The sequence below is a fragment of the Dipodomys spectabilis genome, unplaced genomic scaffold, assembly GCF_019054845.1.
Source record: "Dipodomys spectabilis isolate Male_0828 unplaced genomic scaffold, ASM1905484v1 ptg000043l, whole genome shotgun sequence".
Classification (NCBI taxonomy): Eukaryota; Metazoa; Chordata; class Mammalia; order Rodentia; family Heteromyidae; genus Dipodomys; species Dipodomys spectabilis.
In genome coordinates this window covers 31,960,208-31,987,805 of record NW_024870720.1, presented here as the reverse complement: position 1 = coordinate 31,987,805, position 27,598 = coordinate 31,960,208, and the positions used below count along the sequence as shown (strand labels likewise).

At 38.9% G+C, this 27,598-nt stretch overlaps 1 protein-coding gene across 1 annotated transcript in view; it reads right to left on the bottom strand.

Annotated features, from left to right (window-relative positions):
* The window catches only part of Fras1 (Fraser extracellular matrix complex subunit 1), a 448,626-nt gene that overhangs the window by 273,177 nt on the left and 147,851 nt on the right, over positions 1–27,598 (bottom strand). Inside the window, exons 3-5 of the mRNA XM_042678144.1 lie at positions 16,490–16,597; positions 10,876–10,968; positions 895–1,054 (exon numbers count right to left, since the gene is read on the bottom strand). Coding sequence (XP_042534078.1) covers positions 895–1,054; positions 10,876–10,968; positions 16,490–16,597 — 361 coding nt within the window. The remainder of the gene's footprint in view (positions 1–894; positions 1,055–10,875; positions 10,969–16,489; positions 16,598–27,598) is intronic.

The following is a 27,598-nucleotide window of genomic DNA, read 5'->3' as shown; positions in this document are numbered from 1 at the left end:
CTCCAAACACCTGACAGAAATGATATCAGGGAGTGGGTGATTTATGAAATGCACAGGCAAGCATTCTACTTTTATCATTCCTTCACATACATTTTAATCCCTGGAATGCTTCTCCAAAGCAAAGGATTGCCAGGAATGAAGTAGAGATTGGAAATAAACATGAGGGATTTTTAAGGGGAAAAATAAGAAAAGAATGTAGCATCCAGGTGCTACTGGATAAAGGATTTTAGTTATCATATGTCAGAGGAAAGCATAATGCAGCAACAACAATAATTCCTGTTAACCATAAATTCCTGTTTATCATACACCAATAGTTATAAAAATGGAAGGGAACACACATCTCTGACATGCAATTATAGAGGTCCAGAAGCCAAGCACATATTCCAAGGAGAGGACTTGGAAGCTTGCCTCTGACTTGCTAATCAAAAGTTGGATGTCTTAGTTTGAAGTAGAGTTAATATGTTCAATGAGGCTATAATAAAGACAAATGCAAGACCTCTTTCTTGCTGAGTGTGTCTTGGAGAAAGATATTATTGCATCTTAAAGACCAGCCTGCAGAATCAGTGCAGAAAACATTCTTAGTCCTTCTCCCCATCAAAGGGAGAGAAGGAACTTTCTCGGCCCTGAGGAATCCTATCAAGGACTGTTTCTCTACTTTCTTTCCCATTCAGAAGCTGTATCTGAACAAGGAAAAACTATTAAATCAGATACCCACATAATCGCAAATTTGGAGTGGAGATTTCAGATATATTCTAATCTCCCTCTGAAACATCACTTCCTGCCAAGTGCAACAACAGAATGCCTTGTTTCTAAGGGGTGGGATGGGAAACGCTGAGGTACACTAGACAAGGAAGAGACAGAGTGCCACCATGTAACCTCAAAGCTCATACTCACTCCCAGGGCCCACACAGATTGGGCAGCAGCTTCCTTCGGGGATGAATTCCAGCTCCTGATATCCACATGACAATGGGGGGCATGGCTGCTGGGTGCATCTTACTTCTCCATGACTGCAAGAACACATTCCACATGGGAAAGAGGCCCACTCTGTGCCATGCTGTGCCAAGGGGAAAAATGCAAAGGAGGATTCATTCCAGAATACAGGCCGGCCAAACAAAAACACATCTCCTCTTATACAAATTAAGGATGGAACTCAGGAAAGGTAGAAGACTCTGAGACTGCAATATTGAGTGGAGGGTTTGCAATATTCAAGTTAGAAAAAATTTCTTAATGGACTACTTTTTAATCATCCCTAGGATATTGTATTTGAAAATTTCAGACACACAAAAATTACCTCAATCTCATTATATTTTTAAAAAAATCTATGAATCACCAAGTAAAATTCACACACATACATTTATTGTGTTTTTATAATTTGTTTCTTTTTGAGATGAAGTCTAGTTTTATTGCCTAGTCTGGACTTGAACTCAGCCTAAGCTGCTGAAACTACAAGATTTGCCCACAACATCTAGACTGTTTACTTGTTGTTGTTGTTTTCTTTCCCTCCCTCCCTCCCTCCCTCTCCCTCCCTCCCTTCCTTCCTTCCTCCCTCCCTTCCTTTTTCTTTCCTTCCTTCTTTTGCTTCCCTCTCTTAATTCCTCTCCCTCTCCTTTTTCCTCTCCCTCTCCCTTTCTGTCTCTTAAGCTCAGGGGTGGGAGTGGGGGTCAAAACGCAGAACTTTGTGAATGCTAACTACAAGCTCTACCACTGAGCTATACCCCCAACACCAAGTCCTATCACTTTCAATAGCTCTATGATCTGCTGCTTTCTTCGACTTTTCTTCCTAATTACATTCCATATACTCCCTTCTTCCCTCCCTTTCTCCCTCTAACAAACCACAGAAAGAGCCAGGCTACCCACCACTCATACAGAGTGCTATTAACCCACTTCACACTAGCAACCACATTCTCAGAACCAGAACTTTGTCAGTGATCTACTAATCCAGGTTTTTGTGCTGAGATTGACTAAACACCCAAAGTTTCTCAATGAGCCACAGTCATGCGGAGTGAACTGGCATGTAAAAAGCCACAAGTATTTTGAATAATTCAGGAAGTAGCTGCCAAAGTTCAGGTTGTCTGCTGTCAAATGAAATCATGGTGGCCTTTCAAAAGACAAAGGCTAAAATTCAACCAATGAATACAGTTTTTCTTTACTTTTCCCTCCTGAAAACATTTCTTAAATATTGGAACCTATTCCTTTTTGCTTCTATTAAATCTTAGCATATGACGAATATCTGATTCAACAAAATCATACATGGATTTTTATTAAAGCATCCCACAATCTAGGAACAAAATATAATCTGAAGATTTCAAATAGAAGTCACATTGAGAAACACTGAAAATAAATATGGTCTTTTTTCCCCTCAAACTGGGATCTAAAATAGCTTTTGATTTCCCTCAAACACAAAAGAGCCCTGTCTTACCTACACAAATCAGTAGTCCTTTATTTTGCAAATTGTTGCACTAGTTGTAAGCATACCAAGTCTAATGTAGAATTACTTAAAAAAAAAAGTCAAGGCTATTGTTATAACAATATAGTAACAAGTACTCATAGTTAGCTAGTGATTTGGGAACCTAGTCTTCACTTTATTATCATACCACTGTCTTATAGATAGACTTACAAGCAGTATAAGAGAGCAATAACAAGCCTGAGAAGTAAGTCAGCCAAAGCAAGATTTCCTAGGACATTTGCACATTTGCAGGTCCCAGTTCAGCTCTTCCTACCTTAGGAACAGGGTAAAATGACTTAATGTTTGTCAACCTCAGCTTCCTTGTCTGTAAAAACTAAAAAGTGCAGCAGCTAGGTTGTCCTGGGTGCTTACAAGGGTTCAATGAGATAGCCTGTTAGAGAATCAGCAAGGGCTCTGGCATGCAGAATGGGTTCACTTGAGCTAACAGCTGAGACTACCAGGGAATGGAGCAGAGAGAAAATGGGGAGATGCTGGCCAAAATGTACAACTTCTAGACATGAGATGAACCCATGCTGGGATCTAAGGTACAGCTTTGGTAGTGATGTATGTATTAATTTGATTGTGACATCATTATGCAATGTATGTGCGTATCAAATCATCACACTGGGCACCTTAAATATATTCAATTTTTACTTGGCAATTAAATATATTAAAACAAAAAATGAAGGCGTGTCATCTTCTTCCCTTTTTCCACTACAAATTCATGGCCTTCTTTCCTCTTTTATGCTTTTGTTCTGATTGTGAGTAATAGAAATGGACACCGATGGGAGTGCCAAGACCTCTGCCATCAATTTTTACTTTTACTATAATTACACATAAAATTTCAAATTCAGTATAGCATATAAATGGACAAGACCATACACGATGGGCTAATAAAAGACAGAAGACCATTGACCTTTACTTCTTAGAAAGGACTAAGCACAGAGCAGAGGACAAACTTATAAAAGAAAAATGCATAGCTTCTGGTAAGTTAAGTTTTTTTAATCTGTCAAAAAGATATTATAAATAAACTTACAAGGCTTATGACAAACCAATAAAACTGTGCAAATTTGATACAGGTTGACCCAATGTAACAATGAGATGTACAAGACACTAGGTTGAAAATGAACTTTACAACTCTGGCAGGGGGTGGGGGGGTTGTAGTTGGAGAGGTGGGGAAGGAAGGGATGGTAGGGGAAAAACAAAGGAGAAGGATAGGAAATATACTCATTACCTTACTCATGTAACTGTAAGCCCTCTCTACAGTATTTTTACAATAAAAAATATACTTTAAAAAAAGAAAAAAAAGGAAAAATGTGCAACTTTTGTGCTTGTGTGCATATGTGTGTGCACGCGCGCACACACACACACACCAGTCAGTCCTAGGGCTTGAATTCAGGAACTAGGAGCTGTCCTTGAGCTTTTTAGGTTCAAGGTTTGTGCTCTATCATTTCAGCTACAGCTTCACTTCTGGCTCTCTGATGGTTAACTGGAGATAAGAGTCTCATAGACTTTCTTGCCTAGGATGGCTTCAAACCATAATCCTCAGCTCTCATCTTCCTAAGGAGCTAGGATTACAGGCATAAGCCACAGGTGCCCAGCTAAAATATGCAACTTTTATTAATTAGAACTAGAGCATCTATAAGCAATAATAAAAGGCAAACATTCCAACAAAAATAATGGCCATAAGCCTATACGTTCAACTTCATTAATTGCATAGAAATATCCATTTAAAACTGGTTAGCATGTCTTCAATATCAGAAATGGGAAGAGTTTAAAATTCACAGTATCCAGCATTGACGAAGCTATAGAGAAAGAAGACCCTCATAGCCAGAGCTCCTCACCATTGTACCTGGAAGGACACAGCCAGGTAGAGACTAACCAAGGTAGACACACCTGAAAAGAGATTGCATGCCTATGAGCTTCTCAGTGGCTTCATCACTGGACAATGCCAATGCAGTGTAAGTTTATTTAGGATAGACATCATAGCATCAACATTCCAAATCCTTAAATGTGTTGACCTACTAATTTCACCTTTCACAAGCTATCATCTAAATAAAATTACCAAACTGTAACCCCCCCGTACAGCATCTTTACAATAAAATTAAATTTAAAAAAAGAATATTACCAAAAGGACTTAAATTTAAGAAAAATCCACCTTGTTTTTTTATAGTGGAATTGAGAATGTTTTAATAAAAACTGAAAATCTGCCCAAATGCCTATTATTAAAAAATAATGTTCTCCAAGGGTTTGCTAGGGAACTATTCAAAATATAATGCATTAACGAAGGACACAAACTGCATAATTCCAGTTATATTAAAAGACATATCTCTGTGTATCATCTATCTACATCCTTATTTCCTCTGTCTTTCCTGCTATCCACATAACAATGATATCAGATAACATAACAACCCCAGATAACAATGAAAATATCAACAAAATTGTCAGAGTAGTGAGACTACTTGTAGATATTTTTTCTGCTTGCTTATTTTTTCTTTTTTACAAATTTTCATCAATAAGGCACTGTGATTTTGTCATCACAAAATAAACTACAATATTAAGAAATTTCATAGAGTGATGAGTAAATGAGCAACCTGAAGTAAACTTTTTATTTTATAAAAGAAACTACTTCTAAACATCCAAAAATTTAGTTCATTAAAACAAGCACTTGTGGCTTTTTTTAATTAAGTAGTTGTACAAAGAGGTTACAATTCCATAAGTCAGGTTATGAGTACAATGCTTCTTGATAAAGTCACATCTTCCACCATTCTCTCTCACCTCTCCCATCCCTTACCCTCAGAGAACTTGTTTTTGCTACTACTAAAAAACACTGTTATTTATAAAACATTAGTAATTGTACCACCTTTCACACAGAGACCACAAAAATCAACTATAATAACAACCTGTCAATCATCAAGGGTTTTTCATCTGCAAAATGAAAGGGCTGTGTGAGGGAAGCTTTCCGGCTCTGTGATCATCTAACTCAAGGGACAGAAAATTAAGCAGTGGATTCTTTCTTCATGATAAGCTTGAGAATTATGGGACTAACATAACGTTTAGGAGAGACTCCACGGCTTGATGTAAAGCCACAGAGGCAGAACCAGATGGTGATGTAAAGGGCCCAGGCAAGAGAAGAAAATCACTGCCTCAATTTCTCTCTAGGAAACAAGTCACTTAGTCCCTTCCATTTTCATTTCCTACTCAGAGTGATACACTTGTCACCAGAGTGTTCTGAGGATCAATAATGCATGCAAGGCACCCAGCTGAGAGATAAAACGGTTCAGTACCTGCTGAACTGTACTTATACCTACATAAATGGTTTTCATGTTGTTCCCCATGTGCATGTACAACAGCATTACTGCTTCTTTTTGTGAAAATACTGGGCTTGAACTCAGGGCCTAGGGCCTAGATAGGTTCCTTTAGTTTTTCCACTTGAGTCATACCTCTACTTCTGGCTTTCTGCTCATTAATTGGAGGTAAACATCTAATGGACTTTTCTGCCTGCACTAACCACGATCCTCAGATCTCAGCCTCCTCCTGCGGAGCTAGGATTACAGGCACAAGCCATTGGTGTCCAACTCAAAAGCATTATTTTGAATAAACACTGTGACAGCAAGGAAAGTTCTAGAAAATCAGGGACTAATGGAAGCACAAAGTGGTGCTCCCGCAAGACCCAGTTTGAGCTCTGCCATCTTCACCTCATTAATATCCTTTAGAGAATATATGAGAGTTTGAAACTAGGCAAATGCAAATTCTGCAGACAGCATCTTAAATATATTTCCCTGCATATTCAGCTAACAAGTTAGCTTAAGGGTTGACATGAGTCCAAAAGAAAGATAAGGTCATAAAGCATTTGCCTGGCTTACTTGACAGAACAAAAAAAATTTTTTTAATTCATATAATTTGTTCCTCTTACAAAGTTATACAGCCAGAATACTAAATATCTGGAAATGTTCACTGCGTATTATAATTATATTTGCTACTTTTCAGAGAACAAGGCTGAATTCGATAATCATTTCTTCCATCACACACAAATTAGTTCTCCTTTTAACCTCATGGATGGGCAGAATGAGTAGTGCTCTCCCTCCTCCCTCTTCTCTTCAGTAGGATTCACATTAAGCCAATCCTGCCTGTCATCCTCTGTTTTCAGAGACTCATCACATACTACCTTCTCAGGCTTTATCTTATCCTGTGCTGGGATTGAATTAGTGAAGAGAAGAAGAAAAAAGAATTAACAGTGCTTTCCCTTCCCTTTCATGAATTGTTTGGGGAGGGCAGGAAGAAATAGGCAGAAAGCATTGGAACAAACAGATTTGGCCTTGGCTCCCTTTCTGGTTGGCAAGGTTGGCCTAGATCCTAACAGTCTCCCCCAATCCTAGCCATCATAAACCCATGCAACAAGCCCCAAAATCTTGGGAGTCATCCAAAAAGCTCATATTTTCCTCACTCTTGGAAAGATATGGAAGCTCACTGTGCCTTGCTGAAATGCCAGTTGGGTTGCTGAAATGCTAGTTGGTAAGATGCTTCCTTGTGTGGGCACAGAGGCCAGCATCCATTAAGACCCAGCATTTCACTCAGGGATGGTTTTCTTGGGCAGCCTAGAGGTGCAACCTATCTTTGACTCCCCAAGGCTAGAATCATGACTGCTGGGAACAGTGTTAACTCAGCTATTTTCCTCCCACCACACTCAGGCTACCCTAAAGTCTCTGTTAAATCTGTTTCCTAGGGCCAGGCTTTCACTTCAGATAGCCACATCAGAGTTCTTCAATCACCAGGCTCTCACAGTTTCTGGGAGCATCTCCATGACCTGTCCTATGGGATGTAAGCCAGAGGCCAAAGTGATAGGCTTATGCTATTCAGCAGGAGAGGAAAGTGTGCTGGAAACTGCTTTCCAAACAAGATGAAAGAGAAAAAACGGAAAAGACTACAGGAAACAGAAGGAGAAGGAGAAGGAGGAGAGGTGGAGGTGGAAGAGGTGGGGGTGGAAGAAGAGGAGGAGGAGGAGGAGGAGGAGAATGGGGAGGAAGAGGAGGAGGAGGAGGAGGGGGAGGAAGAGGAGGAGGAGGGGGAGGGGGTGAGGAGGAGGAGGGGAGGAGGAGAAAGAGGAGGAGAGGGAGGAGGAGGAGGAGGAGGAGGAGAAGGAGGAGGAGGGGGAGGAGGAGGAGAAGGAGGAGGAGGGGGAGGAGGAGGAGGAGGAGGAAGAGGAGGAGGAGATGGGGGAGGAGGAGGAGGGGGAGGGGGTGAGGAGGAGGAGGAGGAGGAGGGGAGAAGGAGAAGGAGGAGAAGGAGGAGGAGGGGGAGGAGGAGGAGAAGGAGGAGGAGGGGGAGGAGGAGGAGGAGAAGGGGGAGGAGGAGGAGGAGGAGGAGGAGAAAGAGGAAGAGGAGGAGGAGAAGGAGGGGGAGGGGGAAGAGGAGGGGGAGGAGGAGGAGGAGTGGGGAGGGGGAGGAGGAGGAGAAAGAGGAAGAGGAGGAGGAGGAGAATGGGGAGGGGAGGAGGAGGGGGAGGAAGGGGAGGAGGAGGTGGAGAGGGAGGGGGAGGAGGAGGTGGAGAGAGGAGGAGGGGGAGGAGGAGGAGGAGAGAGGAAGAGGGGGAGGAGGAGGAAGAGGGGGAGGAGGAGGAGGGGGAGGAGGAGGAGGAGGGGGAGGAGGAGGAGGCGGAGGGGGAGGAGGGGGAAGGGGAGGAGGTGGAGGAGGAGAAGAAGAAACAACTAGTGATAGAAGTGACAAGACCAGGCTCAGGCCAAACCAAGCAAGTCCTTAACCAGCCAAGAAAGTGAGTGCTATCAGGAAGGATTTGGAGAGAACCTAGGGGAAGAGGAAAGGGCAGGGAAGGAAAAACAGGAAGACAATACAGCACATTCAATTTAAAACTCAACACTAAGGTTAGAATCTTCTCAACTGAAAAAAAAATCTCCAGCTATATTTGAAATTTTCCCTAAAACCTACAGTTTTCAGAATTCAGCTGTTTTTTTTTTTTTCACTGTTCAGGTGCCAGAAATACAATTATAACATTTTCAGAGGGAATGAATTTTGAATGTGCTTAAGGGAAAACAATGTATGGGCATGTTCTTAATGTAGTTTAGAGCTTTCTGCATGATGGACTAGAGGCAGGAAGGAGAACAAGCAAAAGGAGCCCATTGAAGAGCTGTGCTCTGAGAAAAGCTCAATCATGCTTGTAATCCTAGCTACCTTTGGGAGGCTGCAACTGGAAGCATCAAGGTTCCATGCCAACCCAGGCTTGCTACAGTGGCATACGCCTATCATTCCAGCTATGAGAGAACACCAAAAATAAGTGGATCATGGTACGTTCAGGTGCACTCAGAAGGAAAAATGACTATCTCACAACCAGTGTGAAAAAGGGCTAGAGGTGTAGTTCAGAAGCAGAGCACTTTCGTAGCAATTGCTAGACCCAAAGCAATAAAAAAGAAGGAAAGAAGGGAAGGGGAAGGGGAAGGGAAAGAGGAAGGGGAAGAGGAAGGGGAAGAGGAAGGGGAAGGGGAAGGCACCACACGTTAATGGCCAACACGCCACCAAATGAGCACATGGAGAAAGGATAGAAAAGATTTACTAATTGCCTGAGTTTTTCACTCATGGATGTTTACTGAACACCTATACTGGGGAAAGTTTAGAGCCAGGTTAGCTAAGAGACAACGAAGATGATTATAAAAATACTAAAAATAGACAGGCGTCGGTGGCTCACACCTATAATCCTAGCTACTCAGGAGGCTGAGATCTGAGGATCACGGTTCAAAGCCAACCCAGGCAGGAAAGTCTGTGAGACTCTTACCTCCAATAAACCACTCAAAAAATTAGAAGTGGAAGTGGTGCTGTGGCTTAAGTGGTAGAGCACTCACATTGAGCTGAAGAGGTCAGGGACAGCGCCCAGGCCCAGAGTTCAAGCCCCATCACTGACAAAAAAAAAAAAAAAAAAAAAAAAAAAACCTCCACAAAACTAAAAATACTGTCATTGTTCTCAGATACCCTAAATCAAAATAGACTTGTCCCTCTGTACACATATAATACTAAAAAGCAAATGTCATTGGAGTAGTCAGTGGACTCATGGAACTAACCCCACATGTCCTGGAACCAAATTCTTTTGAGATATTTGGGTGTTTTTCCACCTTGAACCATACACCTATTCAAGTCATCATGAACTGGCCTTATTTCTATCACCGTGCAGCCCTGTATCACCTTCCAGTTCATCAGAATCCTAGAGAACAGTAAAGGTGACACTAGCCTATAGAACTCAGACTAATGGAGCATCATATGGTAACTGGTGGGATGAAGACATTCCCAGTGTAGAGGCTGCTTGGGTGTTCTTCAGCAGCACACTGTGCAGAACTGAAAGGGTAGCTTCTTCATGTCATGAGGAGACTGTGGCTCCAGTAAGATGATCTTGTCACATGGGGAAGTTTGATACCACACTGAACAGAGGCCTGGAGTGGGCCTATCAAATCCAACTAACTTGTGCTCTCTCCTTCCTGAATGGTTGGAAACACTACATTAGGGAAAGTGAGAGAGAAAGAATGAATCAAAGAGTAGCTTTCCATTGCATTCTACTTTACCTGGTACCTCAAGGTAACATTTAAGTATGAATTAACCTGAACTATTTTTATATTTTCTACTATAAACCTTGCAATGATAGCTTTTAAATCAGCATTTAGTATCTCTGAATTAATCCAAAAGGATGTAGAATGAAAAAAAATTAAAACTTCAGTCTTTAAAGGAGGAGTACAAGAGGAAGGTGCATAACATTTTATCACTGGGGAAATCTGGTCATACCTAAAGATATTTCCAGTTATCATGATTACAGTTGCTACTAGTATCATGAAGGTAGAAGGCCAGGGATGATACTAAATATCCTACAATGCATTGGACAGCCTTAAACAAAGCCTGAAATATTGATTGCAGTGACATTGAGAAACTGAATCCCACTAAAAAGAACATGAATTATTAGTCAACAGGTCAGGCTTGTAGATGAAGTTATCTCACTTCTTAGTCACATGACATTTGCAAGTACCTTATGCTCTTCACAATTCAATTGTTTCATCTTTAACACGGGAGTAATGTCATCTGCTCTCCTTACCAGCTCAGAGTTGTTTATAACTACCAAATAAAAACTGTCTGTAGAATACAAAAGAAGGTGGTGCATTTATTATTCAACACTACAACTTCTTCAACATAGCCATTCTCAGGCTATCTTTATACAGATACAAATTCAATCTATAAATGTTTATGTAGAGCTTGTGGAATAAGTAGGACAGTTTCTATCTTATTCAGGAAACCTAAATGCTCTCAGAAAGTGAAATGGGCGCCAGGTCCTCTATAGTCCAGGAAAAGACAAGACTTCTCTTATCTTTTGAGCCTACAGACTCATCCTGTCAACAATCCACAGACACAGGATGAGACTTGGGTCACAGAACACCTACCTCATGTATTTTATCCTCATGACGGCAAGATCCAGAAGTCCTGGAGACACACTCCGGGCAGCACTGGTTGGCAGCTATCTGAAGCACTTCTCCCTGAGCATTTAAAAACAGCTCAGTGTAAAACACCATCAGAAAACAAAATGTGACATGATTTATCCAGACCACAAGTCTCTTAAACTCACTAAGTCACATGGGTTTTCCGCATAATGACAGACAGGATAAAGTGGCAAAAATGATTCTTTGTAAAGAACTACAAAAGCAATTTCTATTTTAAAAAAATAATCTACATCTTTTCTGCAAGTGATAAAGTGATGAACTATTTTCACTGGAAATGTTCCACATATGAAAAGCAGTCAGGGTGAGAAAAGAACTATATTTCCATAAGGGTGTTGTTTCCTTCTGCTGGAAGAAGATTCTGGCATGTCTATGGAGGTGGGAGGAGGGGGGGAGGGGGACGGGGGAGGAGGTGGAGATAGATCCTGAGCTGGCAGGTCTCATCTATCTCAGCAAGGCCTAACACAGCAAGCAAGAGGAGAGCTGAAGTTCTTAGCATTCATCTCCACCAAAGAAGCAGGGTAGCAAGCTACACAGGACAGGAATTTGGAGGATGTTTAGATAGGAAGTAGCACTGTCTAAAAGTATCACATACATATACTAGAGAAAGCTGGGTAAAAAAATTTTGTAATGACTGTTATTGATGCTATCGAAAAAATGGGTCACCAATATATGTAGGAAGATCTAGTATGAACTTGTTACATGTTAACTAATAATGCATTTGCCACTGTGAACAGCCTTGAGTTATTAAATTTTTAGGGTTTGAGAGTGTAGGTCAGTGGTAGAACACTACCTAGCATGTACAAGGCTCTGAGTGTGATCCTAAGCAGATAGATAGATAGATAGATAGATAGATAGATAGATAGATAGATAGATAGATAGATAGATAGATAGATAGATAGATAGATAGATAGAGATAATATTACATATTATATAGTTATATATTGTATATAGTTTTTTGTGTGTGTAAAGATAAGCATGCATGCAACAATATGCAAAGACAGAGGATGAACAGAATGCTCTCTTTGGTATCTAGTAATTCTCCTGTTAGATCCTCTTACCATGTTATAAAATATCTTAGAGTTCCCTCAAGTCTAGAAGTATAGCAGACAAGCAATGTGTGATTCTGACCAAAAATGATTGCAGACCCTGCATTAACCTGAAAGACAAGATACATCTACAGGATAAAACTCTACAAAAAAAAAATCTGAACAGTAGAATGGGGGAATGGTGTGTGTGTGCGCATGTGAATGTTTCCTTCATTATTTTTGGTTGCTTCCATTAAAAAAAAAGCATACCTACAAAAGGATTTTGAGCCCACCACCCATTACAGCGGATAGAAAATAGGACTAAAATTGTACAGCTGTTATTCTACTACACAGACCAAAATACCAATACCAGCAATCAGCAAGTTCTAATCTGCTTTGAGAAGGAACATAATTTAAATAAAATAAGATTCTATACATTACCAGGCAATGCAACATTAATGACTCTTCAAAAGAGTGCCCTCTGAACCGAAAGGAAAAAATTACACTTTAATTTCCACCAAGATGGCAATACAAAATACATTAGCATAATTCCTACTAAAAATTTCATGCAGACAGGAAATGAGACAATCCAGTTGTTCACACTCTATCCTGGAAGGCAGAAAGCAAGGAATCGCAGCAGGTAGAATGGAAAACTTTAAGGGATAGTATATACCTCTAAACTACATTTTTGATTTATTATGTAAATTTTCATTTAGTCCTCAGAAAACTCAACTCCGTAATATTTCTTATTTGTGAGTGGCAATGAAGTGAGAGAGAGAATGCTCTCAATTTGGGTCTATCTATTGAACTTGAGTATATGAGGGAGATGAGCTAAAGGAGTAACAAAGGATATTGCAGGCAGGTACCTAGAGAATGAGAAGTAGAGAAATCTTGCCACCTAACCACATATGGTTAGCCCTCATGGCTTGGTGAGCTATGAGTTGCACAGAACACGCAGACTACTATCCTTCCAGGCTTTGCACAGAGCATCGGAAAGTGGCGGCAGACACAAGAACTAGACACTGCACGGGACCTAGTGAGATGGTTTGTGTAGGTTCTAGAAGAACCAACTAGCAATAATAATACGATAATGTGATTCTAGCCAACACTTCTGGAGCACTCTGAATAGTGCAGTAGTGTAGTCATGCCAACAGATAACTGAAAGGGCAAATATATACTATGTTTTTCCCTATATGCCCATACTTATGATAAATTTCATTTATAAATTAGGCACAGTAGGACATTAACAATATTAGCTAATAAATAAAACAATTATAATAATATGTGGGAACATATATAAGAGTGATCACTCTATCTCAAAACATCCTACTGTATCAATTTAAGAATCCCAACATTCTTTTTTTCTATAAGTCAAAACCTTTCATGTTTTCAGTTAAAGGAAGTACGTTTGGCCTCTTTTTGTTATACCTTAATTTCTAGCATCACTACTCTTTTGCTTTAAAGTAACTATCAGGTAAAATAAGGGTAATTGAAACACAAACACTGCCATAGAAAGACAGTCAATCTGATAACCAAGATGGCACTAAGTAAGCAATAGGAAGGTAGCGTACACAGTGAGGATGCACTGCACAGAAAAATAATTCAAGTGTGGAAAGGATGGAGTAAAAGAGTACAAGATTTCATCACACAACTCACAATGCCTCACAATTTAAAACATGAATTATTTATTTAGGCGATTCTCCAGTTAATATTTTCAGACTGTGCTTGACAAAGGAAAACAGTGGATAAGGGAGAACTAAAATATTAAGTATATACTGATGTGTATGTGATCATGAGTAATATAGGTGTGCGTTCATAAGTAATATATATGTATATATCAGTTGTACATATGTAGTTTAATTCTCACAACTGCACTAAGGACTATTTTCCAGTCACTCTCTCATATTCATCTGGATATGTTGGTTTCTTTCCTACCATGTATTAGGCATCATTCTGGACAAAGTCAATGTCCACAAAAAGGACCAGTCCTACCTTCTCTCTTGTATATCCTTGACCACCTAAGGCATCCTTACCTTCTCTTCTCTTGACAGCCTGTGAAGATGGTCACCCTTGGAGTCCACTCACACTCTAAACTGCTGTTGCTGGAAACCTTCACCTCTCTGAACCTGAGCCTCTCAGAGTTTAGTCTAGCTTACTCACTTTGCTCCCACCACTTATTTCCTTTGGAGAGATCTGGGAGCCCTTCTTTTTCTGGCAGTGACTCGGCCTCCTGCTGGCCACACTTTCTTTTGACATTAGCACTGACACCCATCACTTCCCACATTTCTACTCATTCTCTTCATTAGCACAAGTCCTAGATAGCCAAAAATTCAAGTCCTGGATCTCTGCAACCATTTGTCTTTTCCTCTTTCACACTTGACTGACACAAATGGTTGAGAATACCTCCCACAAATGCTTTGCCTGACCCTGCTCAATCCTTTTCTCCCCTCAGATCTTAACATTCTGCATTCTCATACTCCCAATGACATTTAAAAGTCTTCACAGAGAAGAGTGAGAGAAAAATCTGCACAAGACCATTGGAAATCCCATATGGTCTATATCACAACTACACAATGATCATTGAAGTGTGAAAACAGCTAGGACAATACTAAACAAACGAGTTTAATAAACTTAATTTATAGATACTGAATAATGATTTGATATAATATTCACAGAATATTCATCTTGGGGTTTTGTCAACCACTTGTTGTTCGGTTTGGTTTTTGTTTTGTGGGTGACAGTAGCCCAGGCTGACCTAGAAATCTTGATCCTCTAGACTGAGCCTCTCAAGTTCTGGGATTGCAGGCATGTACCAGCATGCTTGGCTAAAAACCAATCTTAGTTCAAGGGCCATACAAAAATAAGGTGCAGGCAAGATTTAGTCCGTTGACAGATGGTATAATGTAAGTTTAGATGTGCATTCCCTTGATGGCTAAAGATGTTGAATATTTATTCAGGTTTTTACTGGCCATTTGTGCTTCTTCATTAAAAAGTTTCTGTTCAGTTCATTTGGATTGTTTGCTATTTTAGTGTGTAAGACTGTAGTTTTTTATGTATTATCAATCCCCTGTGGCAAAGATTTTCTCTTATTCTATGGAAATGTCAAAATGAAGGCCATTACTTTGGACAATTAATATATGCTAAATAAAAATAAATAAATAACAACTTTTGATTAATCAATGAAAGCTATAGCTTGTATCACTTAATTCAGGACTGTTTTGTGATACAAAAAGTTTTCATGTGAAGTGGAGAAGGATTCATGATTCTCACACCACTACTGAGATTCACCAACCAAATAGGGAATTGGGGGGATATTTATGACAGAATGTCAGCAAATTTTTGTACTCCCACTCCTCTTCTCAGAAATATTACCAGGTTGAAACTTAGGAGTTCCCTTTTAAAAATATAGTTTCACTCTAATGTTAGAAAAAAAAATCAGAACTTGGTATCATAAAGACTCAAGATTAATTATTTGGGCTAAGGGAAGACATTAGAAAAATAAATGATGCTTGTGAAATTGAAAGAAGGGTTTTTAAAGAAAAAAAACGGGGCTTCTTTAGGGAGTTTAAAATCTTTCGCATTAAAAAAAAAATGTTAATTTCTTTTTCTATGTGTCCCATTCCTGGAGCTTGAAAACAAGGGGTAGGTGCTGTCCCTAAGCTTTTATGCTCAAAAGTTAGTGCTCTTTACCACTTGAGCTACAACTTTACTTCTGACTTTTTGGTTAATTGGAGGTAAGAGTCTCATGGGCTTTCCAGCCCAGGCTGGCTTTGATCTAAGATCCTCAGATCTCAGGATCCCGAGTGGCTAGGATTATAGGTGTGAGCCACCAGCACTCCAAAACATTTTTAATTTTTTAAAACTAAATTGGCTTTAAATAAAAAAGGCATCATCTAGGAAACAAATTATTCTAACAGACTAAAAGTATAAAATGTGTTTTCTATCTTTTAGAACACATTTAACAGAAGGGAAAGGAGAAAGTATCATTCATAGACTTGGTCAATAACAAGGAGACTCCCAAGTCAAGCACTCTGCTTTCCCTGCAGAGTCTACTAGCAGCACTGTAACACCAACCCCAGCAGCAGACTAGAGTGATCATATTCAAGAAGTTAGTGCTGACATTCATTCCACTCAATGGTGTATAAATGTCAAGACTACTTCAACAGGTTTCGCATTGGTCAGATTCAATGTAAAAATCTCTGAGCGGCATTTATTAAGTATACAGTCAAGAATTGTGAATAATTGCTTAAAATCCCCAACCTCAATGTTTCCACCTGTAAAGTGGGAACAAAGGCACTAACTCTCTATCATGCTATGAGACAAATAATAATAAAAATATGTTACCAAGTCCTGGCTCCAGAATAAGGCTCATTTAATGAAAACTAAGACATTCTTAGTTTAAAATAAAATTTTCTATTGTATTTTATGAAGCTCCCAACTAGAGATTTGGATAAATGTTAGAAATAGATCATCAAAAATATCCAAACCTCTGACCTTCCCCTGACCATACCAATGCATTTGGGATACCATACCTTCTCAAAGGTACACTGAGGGTTCCTGCAAACAACAGGTTTGCAGATAACCACATCACCATGGCAACGGCAGTTCTGGCATGAATCAGGCTTCCAAGTTGTGGCATCCTGAAAAGAAGCATACGCTCTGCATTAGAAACAATGAGTCAAGGTCTGAGCTCACAAAAGCAGCATCTGCAACAGTCCCATCTCCTGGACAATTAAAAGGCAAAGGAAAGTCACAGGCACACTACACACAGCACTCCCTGGACACAGATAAAACCCCAAGCGGCAACAAAAGCAGTATAATCCATTTCATAACAGTCAACCCACGTAGTCAAAGACAAGGGCATTCAGCAGAGAGCTGTCAATACCCAGAGTAAAACCCATCGATTGGCCTGAAACCTCAGGAGGACACACTACTCCCTGCCTTTAAGTTTCATTTTGCTTTTAACTAGCAGAGACCATCTGAGCAGGTTTAAAGGCAAATCACACTTTAACTAGCACTAACCAGCATCCAAAAGGCATTACTTGCCACTAGGTACAAAAAGCATGGCAGATTTGACTCTACAGCTCTCTGCAAGCTACATATCCTAACACAAAGAATAGAGAGAATTAAATAGTGCAGTTTTTAAAGAAGCTCCACCAACACCTCTGCATCGAGTGGCTCTGGTATGCTCAGCTGCACGCTGGACATACTGAATCCTAATGAAGCTACCATTCCTAAGGAACTGACAAATTATTCTGCATCCTGAACAAAAGGGAATTCAATAAACACAAATTGATAACATTATGTCATCATTCAATAAATTGGAAAGGAAAATAACGCCGAGAACAGAAAAAGGAATCTGGATTTAATTAAAAGGCTCAGAAAATTCTTTCCTATTTCTCACCTTCCATCATACTACATCCTAATTTCAATAGTGCCCATTTTGAAGTAACTTTGAGCCCAGCTCCTTCACCCACTGAGCTGATAACCATATCTAGCCATTGAAAGGTTGCTTTGATGACTGCATTGAAGTCATAAGGATACTCCAAGCTGCACTGCAATTTCCTAACACGTGTTCCTATTCTACTTCTTAGTTTCACAATTGCCACTAACGCTGTTGGGCTGAGGTTTAAGCATTACATCTCTTTAAGAATACTATCTTTGTTATTCTTGGTTTAGAACTAATCTGTGACTCATGTTTACCCCAAATTGGGATAACATACAAACCCTCTAGCCTGGCCCTCCTGTATTTTTCTAGGCTTGCTGAATCTCATAGTCCTGAGACTTTCATCAATCCACAACAATTTGGTGAAGACACTGGTTGGCTCCTCTTAGCTGGCCCCTCACATCTCATTCTCCTCTTTGAACCCTTATATTGCCCTAGGTGGCAAAGCAATATCATCCTCTAAGCTTCCATTTTGCATAATAGTTTCCAACCATTAGTCCCCACTTGGATGTAGCTTCAGTTCTCTGTTACTCTACCATGTCCTGAGTACACTGCCACACCTTACTGTGCTCATTAAGTGCCTGTTATCCTTGCCAAACCAAACTATAAGTTCCCTATAGCATGAACTGTCCTTGGCCTGACACATGGTAGATGCTTATAAGAACAGGCATTAATCTAGCCTAAATTGCTTACTTAAGGCTTTTTATCTCCTTCTTAGACTTTTGAATCGTGGTTTTCCATAGTCAACCTACTAAACATGATGCTAAATACTTTAAGGAGAAATATGAGAAGTTTCTAACCTCCCAAAAACTCATCAGAACACCAGTACTGACTTGAGCTTGGATGGGCTGGAAAACATAGATGCTGACAACAGGTGCTTTCACATATGACAGTAATTTCATTTGCCAGCTGGCTAGGCTACAGTACCTCTTTATTTGCTCAAACATTATTCTATACAATTCTGTCAAGGTACAAGCAGTCCTTGCCTTACCATTTTTTTGACTTTGTGATGGGACAAAAGACACTTTGTACTTTGAATTTGGGACTCTTATCTAAAATGAGCAATAGGTAATATGGTTAGTAATATGTAATCTGTGTTAGCAAGCACCAGTTTCCAATCTCCCACAGAGGTAAACACAAAAGTAAACACCAATAGTCCATTGTGCCCACTGTTGCTAGGATGCCCCTTAGGATAGGTATATTAAATGCATTTTTGATCTATGATGGATCAGGATATAACTCCACTGAAAACTGAAGAACACCTGCATTTTCTTGATGAGACCGACATGTACCATTAACTGACTTTTAAGTAATGGAGACTACCCTCCCTCCACAACATGAATGTGGGTCTCACCCAATCAAGTGATTGCCTCAGTTTAGTTTTCCTGGGAAGGAGAGTTTTGCCTCAAGACTATAACATGGAAACACTATTTTAAGTTTTCAGTCTGCTGGCCTGCCTTATGAATTTTGAACTTGCCACTTCCAACAGTTTCATGACCTAATTCTTCAAAATCAATCTATCTCTATAGCTCCATGTCTCTCTCTGTGTATATCTATCTCTTCATCTGTCTGTCTGTCTCTGTCTCTGTCTCTCTCTTATTGTCTGTCTTATAAGTTCTGTTTCTCTGAAGAGCCAGGCCAACACTGGTACAGATCTACATTAGTATGCACAACATTCTCAAGCAAAAAGTTAAGTCATCCTTCCTCTCGGTCAAGAAAAGAAAAATTCACAGCCTCTTAGGAAATGTGCTTCAAAACAAGAAATTTTCCAAAGTCATTTAAGAAATATAAAATATATCTGAAGTGAGATTACATTTCTACTATCTGACTGACAAATTCTCAATCAAAGCAAATGAGTATGAGAATCTGGAATGGAATAGTTCTGGTTTTCTTTTTATTGTTATAGCTCATTCTTCAAAATTGGCAATATGTGACAAGCACAATCCACACTTAACCTAAAGAGAAATGATATGAAGGAGAGGAAAACCAAATTTCATTTCCGGGCATAATGTAATATGTTTCCTGCTGATTTTAAGAAAACAATTTCAGCTTGAGGATAAAGATTAAATAAAAATGAGAATTTCACAAAGCCAGTAGCTATCATTTATTGATCATATGTCTTAGCCAATTACTCTTGAAGCAGGAAGTGCTGATCACAGGGTTAGTTTGGGGACAGCAGAAGGGTGTCTTACCCCTGCCTGCCATCATCTGGGAAGCCTGGGAAATTAGCTACATGTCACAATGCTGTACCAAGCACTTGCCTGCTTGACAGCCCCATGAAATCAGCACTATTGTTATTATAAATTTGTTCAATTTGTCCCAATTACTGCTTTTCTTGTAAGTTCTAATAAGTCAGGCTCTGGAGACCTTAGGTGCCATAAAAACTGGATATGGGTCCTGCAGTCACCATTTATTAACTGTACATCGGATTTCTGAATTGCAGTACCTGTGCCCAGGTTCCTTATCTAGGAAATAAGGAGACTAAGTTAACATGGAAACAGTTACTGAAAGACTCACACGAGATGTTATATTTAAAGATATATAAACAGTGTCTGGCATATACTATGGGACCATTAAGTATATGTTTCTTAACCTAAGAGGGTGAAGTGTTTACTTAATTGGATCTCTGGCTTTCAACATTGCTGCAGAAGGGAGGGATGAGGGGGGTTTTGTTGGTTTTTATTTTTTAATCTATCTTGGTAATTAGAGAAATCTATCTCACTGAGTTGATGGGAAGCTGAACCTAAGTCTTTTTGAACTCCACTAGACTTAGCTTACTAAACTCTACATGAAACCTTCTAAGAACAAAGAAAAATTTTTATTTCCATTCACAAAAGCATAATTTCACTTTATATTCATTTGAAGGTCAATTTTATCTGGTGCTTGGCTGTCTTGTTACTCTGTGCACAGCTGTCTTCCCAGGAGACGATGACTCTTGAGAAAGGGGGTCTCTTTCATTCCTGTTTGTGGATCCCTTACCCTAGATGAGTTTCTACTGTCTGTTGGTTGAAAAACTGAATGAACAACCCTTAGTGCCTGCTTACCTCCTGAAAATTCTATCCTTGTGAATTTGATTCCAATTAAGCTGTGAAAGCCTCCAGAAAAAATCTCTATAATGTCCAAGGCTACCACTTCACTGGTGTCTTTTCAACTACGTATTCAACGTATCAAGAAAAATTCCTTATTTCAATGTTCTGAGAGAGATAAATAATTTCTAGTTAATTTTAAATAAAATGACCTTTCCCACAGCCTAGATAGATGTATTTTTGAGGTCTAGCTTTACAAATGAATTTCTATGGCATCATAAAATTGCTTTATGAAAGTAGGAATACTAGAGATCCTCAATAGCTAAAACTTTGGATAAAGCTATAAAATCTGAAGAAATAACATTGTAAAGTAAGTTTTACATATTTTCTATGTTACTACTGTAATTCCATTGTTTTATAGTCCTCTTCTAATCTGACATTCTGCAGAAGAAACACCCTTAAAGTATCTTTTCTTGACTACAATTAGAGGATGAGACCATGACAAATCTGCAAAGCAAGGAAAATATGACCTGTATAAATAGAATGAATTTTTAATAATATATGAATGAAAGCTTCTTGCAGATAGTAGACTGCCCTCTATCCCCAAATACTTAAATTAAAAGGAAGATAGATTTTTTTTAAAAAAAAACTTGATAACTTAGGTAGCTATTAAACATTGATTAGTGCTATATTTAAGCAATGACTATAACTCTCAACAGGAGTCAATTTTGGGGTTTTTTTTGGAGGGAATTATACAGTATTCTAAATAGCATTATACTGTCAACAGAAATTTTCTTTCATCTGAATAGTATAATAATCCTACTTAAATTGTTGATTAATTCGTCTCATTTTTTAAAAATTCCCTCAGCTTTTAAAAATAAAAAATAAATAAAAAAGGAATAAAGCTCCCTGCAAGCTGTGCTTTCAAGTTATAAAACAGCCTATGTAAAATATAGTGATTGTGTAATTAAAATTATATCTATGTAAGTAGAAACAAAGCATGGAATTACATAAACTAGTAAGTGAAGTGTGCTCATTCCAGAGTATACGGTAAATATGCTTTTTTGCTTTTTCCTTATCTGTATCTTCTATTTTTCAATAACAAAAATAGGCAACTGTGTGATTTTGCAACATTACTTTTAAAATATAAGATAAGAGAATGGAAAATATGGGTTACTTTTTTTCTGGTTACTGTATACTCAGGTTCATTCCAGCTTTAGAGCTGAACTAGCCTGGGTTGAGGGATTTAAATCAGCCATTTACAAAATACCTAACAACTGGGTACCAGTGGCTTACACCTATAATTCTAGCTTCTCAGGAGGCTGAGATCTGAGGATCATGGTTTGAAGCCAGCCCAGGCAGAAAAGTCCCAGTGAGACGCCTATCTCTAACAAACTATTCAAAAAAAGCGAAAGTGGCGCTGTAGCACAAGTGGTAGAGCACTAGCCTTAAATACAAAGAGACTCAGAGACAGAGACATTTAAGCCCCAAGATTGGGGAAAAAAACAAACAAAAACAACCCTAACAATGGATGATTTACCTGAACTTCCTGAGCTATCCCAAACCTTCTGTATTCAGTAAAAGTTTAAAAATTAACTGTACTCTCTTCTTGCCCTTCAAAGCAATGAAAGAGATGTAATACTCAACTGGGACTCATGTCTTTATTTGTGGAGGATCATTTTCCTGACAAGTCTGGTTTTCAAGAAAGATAATCCATTAAAAAAAAGGGTTCTTTGACCCAGCTCCAGTTCAGGCACAGAAATAATGGTCCTTGTTTTTCAAGAAACCATAAAGAAACAAATCAATAACTTTCATAAGGTTATTTTAGAGTGCAATTCTTTTCCCAAGTGCCCTTACACAGACAGCTTAGACAAACAGTACCTTTTCATCTGGTCTCATTTTAAAGTTCATAGAAAGCTCCTCATTCAGCCCCAAATAACAAAGAGGAGAAAGCACATGTTGTCAAGAAAAGGTATGAGATTTTGTATTTACTCTCAGAAGAAATAAATACAAGTTAATGCCACCAAGAAAAAGTGAAAATCGCGAGCCACTTCTCGTTTTTGAGAGCTATTTCAAAGGATTGCTCTGTATAATACCTGCTTATAGCGATTCTTGTTTTACACATCAGGGACCAAAGTAGTTTCTCATTTCAGAAACCTGGAATGATTCTCTTGTACCTGATCTCCTCCAGCTGTCTCAAGACAATAAATCTGAAGGCATTCACTGTAAGAATATCAGCTTGGATACAGAAGCAACATCATGATTTACAGATGGAAAGATAGCTGCTAGATATCACCACAAATACCTTTGCTCAAGACATCCTGAAGAACACTGCAAACTAACATCTTGCCATACAGATGTGTTAGAAGAGTGCAACACAAGCATTAAGGAAGGCCAAGGGAAAGAGAAGGAACAAGCTACCTCCAAGAGTTAGCACATCCCTGGAAAGACTTGGAAAAAAATATATTAAGTGAAGTAAGCCAGGCCCAAAGAAACATAGGTCCCATGGTTTCCCTTATTTGCAATAACTAGTATATGTCTGGGATAAGCAGAAAACGTCAAAAGCTATGTACATATGACCATATAAGATGATGTTAAGCAAAATGAACCCGAAGATAGGAACACAAGTGTTTTTTTTCTTGCTTGCTATTGTTCCTAATGTACTTATAATGTATCATGTGATTTTTTTGTTTCTTTGTATGTTCCTCCCATACGGTACAACTCCAGTTTTCACTGTATTTGATGTCGGTGCCCTGCATCTTGTATATACACTTCTCTAATTTGGGGATGGGAAGGGAAAAAACAAAATGCTTAAATAGGGATACAGCTTGACCCATTGTAACAATGAGATGTACAAGACACTATGTTGAAAATGAACTTTACAATTTAGGAGGGGGTTGGGGGGGGAGAGTGCAGTTGTGGAGGTGGGAGGGAAGGGATGGTAGGGGAAAAACAGAGGAGACAACAATGCTCCACAGGAAATGTACTCATTACCTTGCTCATGTAACTGTAACCCCTCTGTACAGTATTTTTACAATAAAAAAAGTGTTTTTTTTTAAGTTAGCCCATCCCAAGTTCTCCACACACTCATGATTCCTTATCACATTCCAAGACATTATGATATTCCTTGTGTTTATAAATTAGGAATTACAGAGTGGAACAATTGTGTGAAATGCACAGTGTCTGGCTGGTAATACATGGATCTGGGAGTCAAGTCTATCCCTTTTTAATTTTTTTTAAATTGTATTTTCTTGTAAAGGTGCTGTACAGAGGGGTTACAGTTACCTGAGTAAGGTAATGAGTACATTTCTTGTCAAACATTGCTACTCTTCCTTTGCTCCCTTTTTAATTTTTTTAAAGTTTTTCTCTTGTGCTGTTATGAAACTTCATTAACAATGCGTTAATTGTAGAGCAGTCTTGCCATTTTAAATCACTCTTACTTCTAATCTCCAACTTTAAGAGATTAACAAGACATGTCCCAGGGCAGGGTTGCCTCCATTTTCAATGGATGCACAGGACTGTTGAGTGGTAAATGACCTGATGGCTGAATGATCCAAGCCCTCTCTGACTTCCGTATAACTCCAGGTCCCAGACTAAATACTGCTTCCTCCGGAAAGCCTTCTCTGCTTTTCAGCCAAGGCTCCTGCCTCGGGTTCTTAAAGCTCCTCCCACATTCCAAAGCCAGATGTATTTTCCCACTTTTGTTGAGCTCAGGAAGTAAGTGAGAAGGAAGAGTTCACCTTCTAGGATCCACATTCTTTGGCACTTTATCTTTCGTTTTTCCTTTTAAAACCTCATAGAAAGCCAAGCACAGTGGAACTAAGATGGGGAGAATCCTGGTTCCAAGCTAGCCTGCGTCAAAACTTCATGAGACCCCTGCATCTCAACAATAAAAAAGGCTGGGCGTGTTATTCCAGCTGTAGTGCAAAGTATAAATAGGAAAATCATGTCCAGATTAGCAGAGCCAAAAGGAGATACACCATCTCAAAAATAACCAGTCAATTAGGGATGGTGGTATAGCTCAGATGGTAGAGTGCCTCACTAGCAAGTACAAAGCCCTGATTCAAACTCTAGTTTTGCAAAAATCAATGAATTAATGAGTAAATAAAAAAAATCCCCTTAGGATAGATTTTTATCATCCTTCCTTTCTTTTCTTTTTTTCTTTCTTTCTTTCTTCCTTTCTTTCCTTCTTTTTTTCTTTTTTTCTTCTTTATGTTGGTCATGGGGCCTGAACTCTGGGCCTGGGCATTGTCCATCAGCTCTTCAGCTCAAGGCTAGAGCTCTACCACTTGAGCCACAGTGCCACTTCTGGCTTTTTCTACTTATGAGGTGCTGAGAAATTGAAGTCAGGGCCTCATGCATGCAAGGCAAGCACTCTACCACAAGCCACCTTCCTAGCCCTCATCATTTCATTTTTAAAGGTGAGAAAAAATGGTTTGGAGAGCCCAGGTAATATCCCCAAAGCTCATATGTGAAGGTACCTACATTTGAACTAGTGCATTCGACTCTCAAACTTCTATTTCCCACCACATTATCTCTGTGCACCCAGTTTTTTCTACAAACATGTAATCTAGTCCTAGCTCAAGGAATGTGCTGATATGGTAAACTAGTAACCTGGGGTTCAAATACCAATTCAACTACTTCCCAGCTTTAGGATGCTGGATTAATTAATTCACTTTTCTAGTTGTTGGCTTTTCTTGAGTCTCTGTTTTCCAGTGAGTAAACTAAGGTAAGAGAGGGCCAATCAAGGCATTGTCAGGGTGAAATAAACTAATATCTTTAAAACAATGACTCACTTGTCCATAGGAAGCATTTAATCAGCATTAGGTAGAAACTTGGTCAAGTGTTCCAACCTTAACCTGTTGGTCATGGTATTTTCTAGGACAGAAAGATAGTTGTAGCATTCAGAACTACAGCCAGTCCCTCCTGGAATCTCCAGTGACCAAGATAGAAATTTAATTTCTCATGTCTTAATTATTTACACAATGTTCTACTATCAAATGTTGTGGAAACTATATTCCTAGAGTTGCAAAATATATGGAGAAAAAAAAGAATTCTTTAAAATACAGAGTAAAATAAAATACCCAAGTAATGTGCTCCTCATTTCAAATTCTGAAGCAACTGAAACCCAGACTTAGTTGTATGGTTCTATTTCCTACACCTAGCTTTCCATTTGTTGTATACAATCCTGTTACAGTGAATGCACGACCTAAGAGCACTCCTAAGAGAGACAAAATAACTCTCATAAATTCCTAGAGATGCCAACCACAGAAAATTTCCATTATGAATAAAAAGTCAGCCTCATATTTCCACTTTAAGTAACCCAGATTGTAGGAGATTCTACCATATCTTATGCTTGTAATTACTTTTTTTTCCATTATCAACTTAGCTCCAAAGACTTTATTTTATATTCCTAAGCCACATGAAGGGGGAAAATATTTAAACATTCATAATGTTTGCACATGAAATTAAACTATAGCTATACTATTCTCTCCCATAAAAATTATTTATTTTCTTGTCTTCCTCTTCTACTAGATCATTATCATCCATTTTATAATTAGTTTTTTACTTATCTGTCTCCCATCCCAAGAGAAAGAAAAATCTTCATATTTTGGCAGCTTTGTCTTCCTACAAGCACTAAAGCATTAATAAGCAGTTGACATTTGTGAATGAGTTCATGGATCGGTGGATGGGTGGATATTCACAAAAATAAAGAATTGTGAATGATTCTGCAGTATGATTGGCGAAAAGTAGAATACACAAACCACAGCACTTCATTCAACTTGCTGCCCTTTTAAAATCATGCAGCTGAAATGGCCATATTCAATCTGCGCTAGTTGAGAGCTTGTCTTCTAGACAACATTCCAGTCAAGACCGTGGCTCTAAAGGAGCCTCTCGAATTTCTGATTGAATGTCAAATGTTGCATGAACTTTGTATCCAATCATTTGAGGCTTTCTGTCTGTCCTCAGGCCCTAATCTTTCCTCTTTCCAGACCCTTGCAGTAGTCCTCATTGAACTGACCACATTTACTCTTACATTTGAAATACAGTGGAAATAATCAAGGAACAAAGCCAAAAATAATAATAATTGAAGATGGAGCATAGTATAGACAAAGAGCACTCAAACAATAGAAAAATCCCTGATTCTAGTCCAGACTCCTCCCTGTATACCAGGATGCTCCTCCATAAGATTCAGAGATGCTACATATGGTATCATCTAATTCCCTCTAGAGAGGGATTTGGGCATTAAATAACTCTGAATTCAAGTGTATCTACTAACATCAACAATTCTAGAACCTTCCATGAAATGATAATACTGTCTGAACCTGTTTCCTTTTTTGGAAAAAAAAAAGATAATATTTTCTCTAAGGGAATACCAGGAGTATAAACTAGATAACACAGCGGAGAGTCCTTAGCTTGGGTTCAGCAATCCATCCTCAGACCTTTTTGTGCACTCTGGAAAATCTCTATCACCTATTTTCTCAAGGACTGCAGTGTACACTTCTGCATGGGCCTGCGAAGCACTTCATCATGCCTAGATTCCTCTTCTGTGTGTATTTCACAACCAGATCCCCATCAATATGCAACTAATATGCAAACAAGTCAAAAGGCTGACTTTTCAATGTCCTATCCACAGACATGCTGCTTTTTAAACAAATCAAACACAACACCTCTCAAGCCCTACTTAAAAATTTCATTACACAAGTGATATGTCTACATGTGTCCTATATGTGTGAATATATGTAGACATTCATGTATTATTGGTTTACATAGTCAACTATAATATACGTTACATATGTATATATGTATATGTTACAAAAACCCTGCAAAGTAATGACTATCACTTCTGTTTTACAAAATAAGAAAATTAAAATGGTAGAGAGTGTTTGGTCAATTATCCCATAAATGGCAAAGCCAAGACAAACTCAGAATTACTTATTTTCAAGGAACACACTCTTTTAATGAACAATGACACTGGTTCCAAAGAGAACAGCTCCCAACAGGCTAGAACCTCACTGATCAATAATCCCCCATCCACCTATACCCCTGCCTTTTTGCAACTGGCAAGAATTTCTGGAAGGGAGAGAGGAAGCCAGAGATCACCAAGGGCAGCCAGGCCAGCTTCAGCAACCTTCCCCTCTCAGTAGCTTGCATAACTGTTTTTGTCT